Source organism: Polistes fuscatus, unplaced genomic scaffold (assembly GCF_010416935.1).
Source record: "Polistes fuscatus isolate 324 unplaced genomic scaffold, CU_Pfus_HIC Scaffold8, whole genome shotgun sequence".
Lineage (NCBI taxonomy): Eukaryota > Metazoa > Arthropoda > Insecta > Hymenoptera > Vespidae > Polistes > Polistes fuscatus.
Genome location: NW_025113162.1, coordinates 6,765,212 through 6,780,520, shown reverse-complemented (window position 1 = coordinate 6,780,520; position 15,309 = coordinate 6,765,212). Strand labels below are relative to the sequence as shown.

Below are 15,309 nucleotides of genomic sequence, written 5' to 3'. Positions count from 1 at the left end.
CATCATTTAATTACACAAATTTCTTAGAAATAATTTTAACCAGATATTCTTAATTATTTCAAAATAAAATGTATATAGATTTGTATTATATAAATATACGGAAAATTTTTCTTAGTTATTATGTACGTGTGTTCATTAAAATTTTTCATTTCAATCGAAATTTACATCAATAATAATTTACTCGAATTTCGTATCACTGTAAATTTACAGTTAGTGCGTTAAAATAATTGTTAATTAATCGAAGGAACTGTATATTGTTGTTTAAAAACACCGAGTATATCTTCGGAGCACCGTCCTCTTCGAAATCCACCGTTAGATTGTTTTTTTGTCATCTGTGAAAGTTCTTTTATTCGATGTTGTTTATATGACTTTTCGAAGGTTGTATATGTACAACGTACATAATACTCGAAATCAATAAAATTTTCTCTTACGGAAAGTCATATAAACAACGTTTAATAAAACTACTATCATAGAGGACTAACGTCTCAGTCTATCGTTTGATTTCGAAGAGGAAGGAACATCAAAAGGTAAATAATTATTTTTAAATTAAAATACACATATTTTTCGATTAATTAACAATCATTTAAGGTATATCTAATACAGTACTGTACTTTACTAATATTTTTGATTATTTTAACGTTCCTGTGCAGCGATGACTTCGAAGTAAAAATTTTCATCAAATAGAATATCAAATCGAAATTATTTAATATTAAAAATATGTGAATAGGTATGTAATATTTAATCCAACGTATGTGTGTTTAAATGATCCTAAATATACATTAAGTTTATTAAAATATTAAAATAATTATTAATTAATCGAAGGAACTGTATATTGTTGTTTAAAAGCACCGAGTATATCTTCGGAGCACCGTCCTCTTCGAAATCCACCGTTAGACTGGTTTTATTATCCTCTGTCAAAGTACTTTTATTCAATGTTGTTTATATGACTTTCCTAATGTTGCACATCTGTATAAAGGAAATAATACACCCAATGAATCAAATTTAAGATTATAACGTTCCGATTTTATTTATAATACATATCTGGTGTGCCGAAAATTCATTCGGTTATTCCAATTTTTTGTAAGAGATTAATAATAATAATAATAATAATAATAATAATAATAATAATAATCTATATTTATAATAGTATATAATACTTGTACAGTGGAATTTAAAGAGTTACTTGAATTTATGCATGGTGTCGTTGCATCGAAAAAGAATGGCGCATACCAAACACGACAGTAGTTTTAGCATATGTAAATCGAAGTATCCGATACATATAAATATATATACATATATATATAACACTTACCATTCCCAAGTATATTTCGAACGGTAGCGTAGGTGTAGATTTACATGGAGTTTCGCATCACTGTAAATTTACCGTTAATCGTGTCTTTTAAGCTTAGCTACGTCCTAATCTCTTCTCGTCCTAGATCCACAATTAGATTTCGGATAAGGACATTTATCCCATCACGGTTATATCGCAATTTATATCACGTCGGATGAAAAATATATTTTTCCCATATTTTCTCACTTTCGTTAAATAATGTGTCCTTGTATAGAAACACGTTTTAAGAAAGTATTAAAATAAAACGTTATCTCGTATAAGAGAATGAAGTCATGTTATATATAAAAAAAAAAAAACTTGATATGCTAAAAATAAAAATAAAAATTAAAAAAAAACTCGTCGACGAGATCTTATTTTTTGACGTTTAACCGACCATCGTTAGTTTTTATAAACGATGTTGGTTTGTAAGTAATTTATTTATCGATTGGATTTCTTTTTTTAGTATAAAAGAAAAGTCAAATAAACATGAAATTATTCTATATATATATATATATGATTGTACATGATAAATAACATATTTTCTTTCGGTCTGATTTAAAGATATAGAAAGGTATTCTGCAAATATTTCGAAAGCGAAAATTCACTATAAAACGTCAATTTGTATAGATATATCTCAACATTCACCAGTATACTATTTAATGATTGACCAGATAGAAAGGAGTGGTGAATAATAACATCATACTAAAGAATTTTATAAAGGATACACGTATCCATTCGATAATCTCCTACTTACATCTAAAAATAATTCCATTAACTTGTTTATAACATCGCGATTTTAAAATCAATAATATTTTGTGCCCACGTGTATTTTTCATTTAGACGAAGATAAAAATAAAATATCGTTAAAACGTAAAAAAGACGAAACGTAAAAATAATAAATCTAAATTGTAGTGATGGGGAGCGGGAGGGGGGGGAACTTGCATAATTTGCCTTTCTAAAAATATAAGTTTACGAGAACGTGATATTAATTAATGGCTTAGTTGACCTCGATATATCCTAATTAAATGTATGCCGAAAGTGTAGGACAGAAATTTCCAAATTTGTATTAGCTTTCGATGTAGTAGCGTAGTTGAATCTCACAAATGAGACAGAAATATACTTTTGCGACCCCCCCCCTCTCATCCTTCGTAGAAAATTTATCGATGAATTTAATAAATAGTACTCTAGTGAAAATGCTCACACTTTTTCTTCTTGATTAAATTTATAGAGTATGTTAGTATTATTGTGAGAAAGGTAATAAAAAAAAAAAATAAAGAAGAATATAATAATTACACGTAGTTGTATCAAGCGTATACAGAATCAGTAATAAGCCAGTATATAATATATGCAGGAAGTACTACTTATATACATATGGGACGTATAAGAGGAATTTTTCATTACCGGTTGAATGTATCATTGAAGAAGGGGGGAGGTAGGGGGTCGTTGGAAATATATCAATTCCATATAAATCAAAAAAAAAACCATATAAAGCGCGTACACCGTTTTAAACGTTGTAAAAAACGACGGAAGCAAAGTTGTACATATATATATTTAATAAATAAGGAAAAAATAATATATAAAGAATAATATCCGATCTTGCTGTGTAGGATTACTTGCTGATTAATCGTATTCATTAATTATTCTTCTTATCCTTCTTTCTTTTTTTTTTTGTCCTTTTGATTTCTTTTTTTGTCCCATCGAAGAAATATCATAGTCAAGAGGCGTGTAATCGAAGTAGGTCCCCCTATCGGTTTTCTCTCGGTCTTTGAGCAGTAATTAGCGGATGATTAGACCTATAGAGTATATGTAGGTTAAACTCTGTCGATCGTGCGGTCGTGCACGAAGCATATATTATATATTATGTACTCACTCGGCCGATTAAAAATAATGATACATGTGTGTTTATCTGTGAAATTGTAAATAATAGTACGATCGTTTTTTACGAGACTTACATCTCTTGGTTTTTTTCTTTTCTTTCTTTCTTTCTTCCTTCTCTTCTACTTTTTTTTTCTCTAATTTTTATTTCTTATTTATTCATTTTGTTTTTTTTTTTTTTTTTTTCTTTTTTTTTTTTTGGTTTATTGCATATGTGTGTCTTTCTCTTTGAAAGATTATATAGAAACGGAACACGACGTAGCCTTTCATAAATTTCACCTTGAATACCGTGTCTATAAGTATAATACTGATAAAACTTACGAAGAAAACACGTAGGCCGAAAGACATTTCCTTTTCTTTTTCTTTTTCTATCTGAAAAGAGTAGGGGCACTTTGTTTTTTTTTTTTTTTTTTTTTTTTTATAAATGTTTTCAACCTCCATAAAAATATTGATAGGATAATATAATACGTTAACGTAACATTTTCCAAGGAAAATTGTCCTATTTCACTAGGATTTTATTTATCCCGTAAAACAATTTTATTTCGTTGTCAGATATCAGACAGATATCCGTGTGTTGCGTTTTATCTTATTATTATATTTATAAAAAAAAAATTTATATTTTTCGTTTAGTGTAACACACACCATGCATCGTATCTTGCGTTACATTGAAAACGAAAAAAAAAAAAAAGAAAAAAAGAAAAAGAAAAACTGATAACGTACTGTTCGAAGTCTTATCTTCCAATGTCCTTCGTTACATTTAATTTTGCAATTGCAAACGTTCGAGGCAAAAGTTTGTACGAGTTTTAAATTTCGTTATTTTGTTTATATTTAACGCTAATAAGAGAAGGAAAGAAAAAAAATTCCGAACTTTCTTTCACGGTTAAAATACTCGAGCGAACTATTTATAATTAATTATACCGAGGTTATCTTTAAGGGAAAAAAAGAAAAAGAAAAAGAAAAAAAAAATAAGAATTAACGGGGATATTTAAGTTGACTTTCGCCGTAATAACAGGATATTTTAAATCCAAAAACTTTCTTTTTTATCTATATCTATCTTTTATTCTCTAATTTTCTGTTACTTTTTCTTCCACCCCTCTTCCTCCTCCTACTCCTCCCCCATCATCATCATCATCATTGGATTAATAATATTCAGTTACTTCTTAGAAAGCGATGATGCTCGTTCGTGTTTAACAACTATTATATATTATATTAAATGTATAATTTAATTTTATAGTCTAACGAACTTCGGGTACATTCTCAAAGACTGTGAAAACTATTTATCAACATAGTTATTTCTTTTGAAGAGAGAGAGTGAGAGAGAGAGAGAGAGAGGGGTGTTGTAAAGGAGGACTAGGAAGAGGAGGAAGAAGGGGGAGGGGGTGACGTCCAAAAATATATTTCAACCGGCTTATTCTTCCGTTCCTCTACTGTCGGAAAACTCAAAGCGTACTCTCTCACCTTCGTGGAATAATTAAATTTGTTTCTTTCTCTTTTTCTCTTATTTCTCACAGTACGTAGTCTCTTCTCTTCTCTTCTCTTCTTCTTCTTCTTTTATTTCTTTTTATTGCTCTTCCATGCGGAATGACAAAGGTTACCACGATATGCAAAGGGACAGGAAACACGCGATATTTATTCGTCTTTCGACCTTAAATCTTTTTATTTTATATTCTTCTTTTTTGTTTCGATGACTTTATTCCTGAAACAGTACGTTATTTGAATGAACGATGAAAATAATTAGATAATTGTATAATCACTTTTGAACTTTCGTTAGATCTTCTCAAAGGACTCTTTTTTTTTCTTTCTTTCAAGTAAAATATAAATTTTAATCGGTTCATACCTTCTCTGTGCACGCAAGAATCTAATAAACGTATTTTTACTCGGTTATTAAGAAAAAAACAACAAAAGTAGAAGATCTATTTGGTTCATCGAATTATAATTAGTTTTTTATTTATCTAATCAAGATATGCAAAAAAAAATACAATTAATGCTAGAATTTCAACAACATACGCACGTCCGACTGATCGTTCAGCCGCAGATTTTACTAACAGATTTTAATAACAGATTTTAATAAGATTCTAATAACAAATTACTGTTCATGTAATGATAATGACTGTTCATCGCCATAAGCTATCAGTCGACGACAAGAAGCTGATTAATAAATCGGTAAGTGTCGGCGCCAAAAAAGCCTATTAATAGGCTACCGGTCGAAGTGTTAAAGAAAACAGTAAGCAAAATCAATGTTCAATTCTCTAATAATGAATATAACAATAATAAACAAAATTTGAATATTTCTATTCGAACGATATTCAAAACGATTCAAAATTTATCGATCATTTTATTTATTGTTAAAAAATCAGAAGATTGGTAGAATTTAATAAAAGAAAAATGAAACACCAATCATAGTGTAGTAAATATGATTTTCGAGAGTTCCTATTACTCATCATTACTATCATAATCATAATCATCATCATGATCATCGAATATTAGTACGTTTTATTTCTCATGCGTTTATTGCACGCGTGCTACAAAGAGAGAAAGAGAGAGAGAGAGAAAAAGTCGAAAGTAAAAGAGGAAGGTGGGGCTCTTTCAAAGTACTCTTTTACGATCATGTCGGATGCTTTAGTCGACTTTGTGCTATCGTGAAGTGTGTTTCGTGTTTTTTAAATTCGTTAAAATCCTTTATACGCGTGTAACGTCAACAAATATAATAATAGCTTTTCTTACTTTTCTCTTTGTTTTTTTTTTTTTTTTTTTTTTTCGTTTACACATGTATTCGTTATTTTCTATCCATCTTACTTACTTCCCTTCTCTTTCCTATTTCTCTATTTTTCTTTTTCTATATTTTATTTATTTACAAGATTTTTGTTTAATATAAGATTATCAAAGATATCGTCCCTTTTTTCCATCCTTTTTATTTAAAACATTTTCTGCGAATATTAATTCGATTTTTCGACGTAAATAACTCGTAAAAAGTTAAATAAAGAACCATAAAAGAGAAAAAGAAAGAAAGAGAAGGAGAGAGAGGGAGAGATTTCACATTAGAATTCGAAACTAACTTTATTTTTTATTACTCGTTTACAACCTACCGAAAAATTAAACTAATGTTGTAAATTCGAGGAGAGAAATTTTTCAAAAAAAAAAGAAGAAAAAAAGAAAAAAAGATAACGTTGTAAAGTTTATCAAGAAAGAAAGTGAGTATATCGCATACGTTCCTGTTTGTTTTTTTTTTTTAAATAATTTTTTTTAACGCGCTCCAAATCGTATAGAAAAAAGTATTAGAGCGTGTTTGACGGTCTACCGTTTTAATGAGATTTTAATTAATAATGATATTATTTAGATAAGTAGCAGCATACATATATATATGTTAGATGAACTCAATCTATTTATTTATCAACATTCAATCTTCGATATAAAAGAGAGGGAGAGAGAGAAAGAATATCCTTAACACTATTCTATTAATTTCTGGTTGCGTGTTAACTGCAAATTAATCGTATGACTAATTTGCTACTTTCTAGCGGTGTAAAGCTCGGTGCATTTCTATTTTTTCATTTTATTTTATTTTCATTTATATTTGTTGTTTTTTTTTTTAATACTTGCATAAATGAAATTGTAACGTATGTATAATGTTCGATGTAAAATAAGGATGAATTGGAAAATAATTATGCATGAAGTTAGCAACCTTTAATTATTTGTAATTATGTAAATGTAATTGGAAAATTGTAATTGATGTTTAATAATTAATTAATCTAATCAATCTCAATCTAATCAATTATATAAATGAAATTTTCTTTATTTTATAAATATCTAAAATGGAATTATAACTTTGTAGTTTTAATAGATTGTAGAATATACAATGTGTAGTACTAGTTTCTTCTTATTTTTTGATCACATATTACACAGTTCGAAAGTTTAGATTTTATTTTTTTTTACAGAAACACTTTTATCTTTATATTGATATTTCAAATGTTTTTTTTTTATAGACATAATAACTTTGTGAATTATAATTATACATCGAATCTTGATTTATGTATACGGTATGATTCTTCTGAAAATTCTTTTCTTTTTGCATTCGATGCAAAGTGATTCTTCTCGAGCATTAATCACGAGGAACTTTGAAAAAAAAATTAGAACAAATGACAAAGAGAAATATATTGGATTGGGAGAGGGGAAACAAACAAACAAACTAACAAAGAAACAACGTTCTTTGATCAATGATTTACTAATTTATTTTTAATCGATCGATTTAAATCGAAGATTATAAACAATTTGCAAATACGTAGTTCTAGTTAAGTTCGATGCTATGCGAGTAACTGGTACAACGAAAGGTTCGGGTCCAGAAATACACCAGGGTGGCGTGACTTGGTAATTTTGGCGTTGGTGGTGGTGGTGGTGTTGGTGGTGGTGGACGATAAACGTTCGAATATCGAAACAGTGCGACGTAACTAGCACGATAATCATGTCCAGGAGGATTTATGAGAATAACGTCTGTATCTATTCAAAAGAGACAAACTAAGCGAGATATTTTCAATAATAAAAGAACAAACAAATATAAATATATTTATCTACATAAAATATATTAAACATTCCCTTTTAAGAGAACTGAAAGTGATCCTATATATATAAAAAAAAAAAAAAAAGTAAAGTAAGGTAATAAAAAATAGATTAGAGCAGCACAGTATGTTCTCCACCACTCCCACTCCCACCCACCTTAATATTATGCAACTTTTGTTTCAAACAATTTCTCGTACGATGAATAATTTACGAGTTATTTAAAATCCTCGTGTTAGAAGATTCAATTTCAAACTTTTACCAACTAACCTTTCGTGAATTCACATTTTATCATAGTTATTTCCTAAATCAAATAATACGAATGTCCAAAAAAATGATTTTTAATATACGTTTTTCGTAAACGTTTAATTGTTTCGATTGAAATCTAGATTTTTCACGAAAATTAACTGAATGGTATATAACATATACTTATGTATTTTTTGTTTGTTTAAAATGAATGTAAATATATCGTACGAAAACAAGTGCATTGCAGCTGTGTGTAGGGTGCACGAGAATCCTGTCGGTCGAATCTCTGCATCGCATCTAATATTACAGGACGAACCGAAATAAACTCTACTCGAGGTACTTATCATCACTGTGTGTTATATGTAACCTCATACGTACACGCATTATATGCCAATCTACTACAGAGTCAGTGGGTGTGTGTAACTGTGAACGGTGAAGTTAGTGCGCACGCCGATGTACACGTACACACACACAGAGACACATACACACACGTGCAAATATCACACAACGAAGAGAAAAGAGTCTTCTTGTCGAGTTCTCTGGCTCTCGCAGTACGTTCATTACATTTCTCTTTGATTACTTATTTGTACACAAAGCTATACAACTTGTTCGTGCTTCACATTCTCAAAGCATTTATGCATTTTCTCGTAACTTTTTTTTCTCTTTGCCTTTGGCTTTGCCTTTGGCTTTGCCTTTTTCCCGGTTCTCATTCTCTTTTCACATCTCATAAAAGATCGATGATGAAAATTTCAAACCTCAATAGTAGTAATAAAAACTGATGATAGATTCTATTATCGAAGAATAGTTTAATGATCACGTTGATTAACTAACTGCATATGAACTCATTCTTCTTGTTCTTCCTCGTATAATTGACGATGCAGAAATTCCATAGATTACAGTAAACACACATAATGGAATATTACATCTCGTGTGTTCGTATTATCATTCATTCGTCATGTTCAATTTTCCAAGAAATTCATTCTTTAAAATAGTTATTTATTTTTTTGTATATCATACTATTCTACGATTTTGTATTAAAATCTTCACTTTTCTTAAACATCAATTATAATTCGATCGGAAGAACAATAGCTAAGATTTTTTATAAAAGTTATCGTAAGAAAACAGTTGCTAAACCTTGTATTCGAGAATCGTTATCAAAAACTAAAAGGATAATAAACGTTACCATAAACGATTACTCAACCAAACCTGGTAATAGGTTTTGTTTGACCGATTGGTGCTCGATCGATACCATTTATAGTATATCAATATTCGCTGGATACTATTTTTAGAAGTTCCCCGTCTCGTATTCTAACGATGCAAACCACAAACGTGACCGAGTAACGCGACATGAGATATATGTAAATATAGTTACTTGATCAAAAGAATGTCTCCGTGACTGCACAGGGGCAAGAGGAGATGATGTTCGTTTGCTTCATCTAATCACGAGTGGGAGAGTTTCTACTAATTCACAGAATAAAACCCTTTTTGATATAATCATATGATTTCCATGTTTGAGTATATATATATGCATAGGTAAATGTATGAATTGAATTGAAATTTTGACAAAGGGGGCTTTTACAAGATTTGTCTTATTGTTAAAGAAAAACATTAACAGTAATTTAACTTTGTTTTTTTTTTAGAACACTTTTGAAAAAATAAGGTATTAAAGTGGAACTAAAGAAATAATGATTCATCGTCAAAATTATCTCGTTTAGTATTTTTTTCTTTAAATAGACGTTCATAATTCAGATAGTCAATTTAGATAATTCGCATATCTCGCATCCTAGTTTGTTTCCGCAGTAATAGGAAAAGAAGAAAAAAAGAAAAAAAGAATTTACATACAATATCCGAAAATCGATGAAAATTAAATAAATAAATAAATAAATAAAATGTCAAATCACACATTGGATTAATAAAAATCATGATTTTCTTTCAGAAATCATCGAATCGACTGGGAAGAAATTTTCCCCACCCTATCTAGTTCAAGAAGAAGAAGAAGAAGAATCGTTTTAATTTACCAAAGTGTTATATACAAAGAAGATGTGAAGAAATGAAGAAATGTAAACAGTTAGTGTAATTAAGAAAAGAAACGAAATAAGAGAAAAATATATTAAACCCTATCTAAACTATTGATCTAAAATTAAAGGAAGAAATCAATCGTTTTGGGGTAGTTTAACGTTAAAGTTCAACGTCTTAGGAAACATCTTAGCTTTAGCTAAGTATTTATAAAAGTGATCCAAGAAAGAAAAAGAAAAACAAAACAAAAAGAACACAAAAAGGGAAGAAAGCATCGACGCAATGAGGCGACTACATATAGGAGGTTACAGGATCACGTGGATTAAGGCTCGGCGTAGTTCTTCGTGGCCTTGGAGAAGGAGATTCTCAGGACAGTCGGCCTGAGATATGCCAGGATCGGCAACGGCTTCTCCAATAGCAACGGAAACGGCTACGGCACGACATCATCATCATCATCATCATCATCATCGGCCGGGTAGCCGGCAATTGCCGATACCAATCGAGACGATAGAACACCGGGTTTTTGCAACCCGACGTGATCTCTTCGTATCTGCCACGGTCGATCCTCGTGCAAGTAGGGCCGTTCATTGTCCCGACTTGAACGCCTGTTTGATCAATGAATCGCGTATAGGCCTCGACGAGGTTGATTGTCGTGCCGTGCACTTTGGTTACGCGATTCCTGTTAACATAATACCGATAAAGGAAAATCCTGAGTTGGCCGAGCTTGTCCTAGATCATTCATCCGAGTTAAGTACGAGAACAACGAGTTTCTTATTGAATCATCATCCTCAACTTCGCGAACAACAGCATTATCAATTACAAGAGAAAGAACAGGAAACAACACGTGTCAGGGAAGAACATTACCACCTAGTAGGTCATCGGGTCGAAGAGGAATTCATCAGAATGGCCGCTACGGCGAAACATGATCTTCGTAGAAAATTTCCTACAGATACTTCGTCGTCTTCCTCAGGTGACGAAGACATCGCAGCAATAGCGAAACAAATCAGCGACCACGCCGAAGCGATTTATCAAACATGGAAAAGTCGTGGCTTGGAACCTACGGAAATTTTAAACTGCCACAGTAATGCCACAGCCGCCGACAAATTCGGCAGTGCTCTGACACCCACCAGTTCGCCTGCTAACGCTACCGGTAAAACTATCGAATCGTTAAATTCTACTACTACCCCTACCTCCGCGGTAGATATTCTCGTACAGACACCGAACTTGGACAATGGTAATCTAGAAAAGCTAGTTAACAATTTCGTAGTCGAGGATAAAGCGAGAATAGCCGCTTCTAACCAAAGATCGCCTTCGAAGACGTTGCCTTCATCAATTCAATTTGCCTTACAAAAATTCGAGAGAAATTCGACCCAACAAAATCAGCAAACGTCACCGCTTAAAGGTAATGGTTCTATCATTGGATCAGGCAACGTTATGAATCAGACTAAACAGACTAATTCATCCCTTCATTCGCCAACTTCTTCTTTCCCTAATAAACCATCGCAAATAATGAAACCTCAAGTATCGACGAAAGTACCTAGCGCCCATCATCAAGAGGTATTTCTTGAAACTATTGAAACTACTTTTCCAGCTGATTTGACATCTCCTAAGATCGTACAACAAAAGAGACCGGCCAGTACGGTCATTTCATCTTTGATGAACTCTAATTTAAACACTGACAGTGCTAGCTCGAACCCAGGCTTGACCACGTGGCCGTTGAAAAATAAATTGGCTGATGGTAAACGATCGAACGACAACAGTCCTACGTCGGTTAAGACTATCCCGATTAATAATCCTCAGGATACTAAGATTACATCTGTGGTGAAAGATCCTAATAAAAGTACGGTTCGTGGTCGTCCGAATCGTTTTGTTTGCGATGACGCTTTCCTCGACGAGGTAGCACGAGAAGAGGAAAGATTGATAAATGCATTGAAAACGGGTTCGGTGATAACGGAAGAACCGTCCGAAAGAACAAGCTCGTCCATATTTCAACTTGCCGGCCGGCAGAAGCCAGCTATTAAGAAGGAAAAGCCAAAAGTTGAGCCGATCAAGCCAATTATTATCGGACATAATCACGAAGGAGTGACATTAGTACCGACCTCAGCCACATTAGTTAACAACGTGACGACTTCGTCGACCGGTATAAGAGACAACACAGATGGAACAACGAAATCTCTTAGTAAAAATGAACTTTCAAACATGTCCGCGGTCGATTATGCCAAAGTAAGGTACAGAGCGGCTCAACAAAATTCACCGGCTCAGCAAAGACTCGAGGAACAGAAATCTGTAGCTACGTACAACACGACGGAACAATTAGTATCAAATGCCAGGTCTAAATTCGAACCGGAATTACGAAAGGATAATAATAAAGATGCGAACAGTAAGGACGACAGGGATCCCATAACTTCGAGATGGGGTCCTAGGATAAATTCGCCAAAGCCACGGCTCGAACAAGTGCCACATCCTGAATTGACTACGCAACAGAAACAACATATAAGAGCTGCTGCTGCTACGGGAACTGGAAACAATCCGGTCAGGCCGTTTCTCACCAGAGGCTCGGTTGCCGAACGTGTTTTGATCTTCGAAAAATGTCCTAGCGAATTATTATTGGACAAACGAGGTCCTCGTCCAACTGGTATCGCCACGTGGAGAACCGGACACGAGGTGCAGAGCAAGGTTCAGGTAATTAATTAATAAGATAGAACATTAATTGAATAGAATAATATCTTTTAAAAAAAAAAAAAAAGAAACAAAATACGTACTTAACTTTTTAACCGTGCTAATTTCTCTTACGTTAGAAAACAAAAAATAATGTATTCATTGTTATGAAAGAAGTTTTAAAACCCGGTTAGAGTTTATATTTAGATCAAACTTTTAACGAGGGACAATCTTTCTCGGAAAAATCCATCGCGTATAAAAGAGAACAAAGCAACCCACTACAAAAATCTTATTAGAAACGCAGTTGCATTTATGGTAACGTTGCACAGATTCACACGTGCTCTAACATATATATACACATAGATAAATCTTATTAGGAGAGACAGATCTGGAAATACTCGATATTAAATTCATTTCAATTTATCTTTTTTTTGCCCAAAAAAAAAACAAAAAAAAACAAAAACAAAATGTAAACAAAACCACGATCGATTGGTCCATCGAAAGCGTGCAATTAAAGTGCAATTAAACTTTAACCGGATGAATCCTTTCAGTAAAAAGGTTCTACATATTGTCCGAAAAAGGTTAACAAAATAAGAATGAAAGATAAAATGAGAACAAATCGAGATCTTTCAAAGAAGTGTTTCGTGATTGAGAAAGGTAAGTCATATAGTTGTACTCTTCATTCCTTCCCCACCCTCCTCCTCCTCCTCCTCATCCTCCTCCTACACACATACACATTTAGTCAATCTTTTCAGTTCTTATTGTCTTACAAACTCGTATACACATATATTGTACATTTTGGTCGACGTCCAAATTAATTCTTGGCAACGGCAAGGATGTTCCTCGAGCGTTCTCGATCTCTCGTACTTTTTTTTCTTCCAAAAACGAGTTCAAGATCTTCCTGGTCATCATAAGTTCCTTCATATTCAATCTTTCTTCGAAGCTTTCACATAAAATAAAAAAAAAAGATCAATTTCTTACATTAATTAGATAAAAATTAGTATATATTTTGTGCGCATTAGTCTTCGTAATAATATATTTTAATCAAATAATTTTATAGAGTGTTTTGTGTTTGGCTAAAAAGTTCTTTAATTAATTTCTACACTTTTATTAAATCTGAAAGAAAAGAAATGTATTTCCCCTACCTCCCCCCTCTCCTCCTTCCCCTTCCCAAATACAAATAACATTAAAAAAAAAAAAAAAAAAAAGAAATGATTATAATGGAAGTATTGTTTGGAGAAAACCATTCGTAATTGAAACAAATGTAAATTAAAAGAGTTAAATCTCGCTAAAGAATTTCTATTAAAAGAAGATAAATGGTGGAATAATATTATCCTTAGTGAAATTTAATATTTTTAGGTCAGATGGAAGAAGTATGGTATGTGACGGAAGAAAAATAAAGTATTAAATTTAAAAATATTAAACACACACACACACACACACACTGTGAAATTGGACCATGTATTTACATGGTTGATGTATTTCGACATTTGGAATTGATAAAATTAATTTTGATTAATAGTTAATACTGGATAAAAATTTATATTTAAGTATTTTTCGTAATAATTTACATATCAGACGAATAATCATATGAACTTTTTTTTTTATTTTATCATACTGACAATGAAAACACTTCTGAAGTTATGCCCACATATTTTGAAACACAGATAAAATATATATATATATGTGTATATATTTGTTCGTTTGTTTATACATATGTACAATTGAATTATGATTTACAAAAAAAAAACAAATAAGAATCTTATTACATGACCAATACGAAAAGAGGTTTTATTCGTGATTAGGCACGCCTATTATTCAACATAAGTGGGACTACCTCATCAATCGTTTGATAGATAAATATTGTTTCGAATAGATCCTTTCAAAGGGTGACGATAGAAAGGGTGGGGAGAACGAGTGGAGTACTTCACATGAACTTTTTGAGATCAATCAAAAAGATAAAAGAAGAAAATAGAGTCGCAATTAAGTAAATTTATCTCGCGAAAAGTATTTATCTCTTATCGTTTTTTGAAACTAGCTTGAAAAAATTGATTTTAATTTTTTTTAATATTATTTACAAATGTTCTTAAATTTTCTGGGTTTTTGACGTGGATATAGAAAACATTATTATTCGTTCGAATATTTGTTCTTTTTTTCTTCTTGTCATAATTGTTTTCGTAAATATGACAATTTAAAAACGTGACTTAACGACAAATTCGAAAACAAACAAACAAACAATCGATCGTTCATTAACCGAGAACTCCGATCTTACAACAACTCCTTATTCGCAATAACGCATTACTCAATGTTTCAACAATGCAGTCGACGTTTGTCGAAAAGAGGGCTTGGCTCGACAAGCGTCATTGTCCACACAAAGATCATTATGTTCTTATAACGTTTACAGTAAAAGGAGAGACAGATAATAGTATTATATATTATAAAGGAGAATAGAAAGAGTATGAAAACTTTCCTCGAGAAAAAACAACAAATCAAACTCTTATGTAATCCTGATAAAGAGTTTATGCGAATTTCTTTTATAACAATTTCTTTTTATTATTATTATTATTTTTATTGCATTTCCTTTTATACTATTCGTTCATTTGTTAAGGATTATTTTAAGAAAAAATGTTAAAAAT

The 15,309-nt window shown here is 31.6% G+C and overlaps 1 protein-coding gene across 3 annotated transcripts in view; it reads left to right on the top strand.

Annotated features, from left to right (window-relative positions):
* LOC122524634 overlaps nt 1-15,309 on the top strand; it is a 35,862-nt gene that overhangs the window by 11,316 nt on the left and 9,237 nt on the right. For all 3 annotated transcript variants that reach the window (XM_043646990.1, XM_043646991.1, XM_043646992.1), the window contains exon 2: nt 9,936-12,697. In XM_043646990.1, the coding sequence (XP_043502925.1) occupies nt 10,403-12,697 (2,295 nt within the window). In that variant the 5' untranslated portion in view covers nt 9,936-10,402. The remainder of the gene's footprint in view (nt 1-9,935; nt 12,698-15,309) is intronic.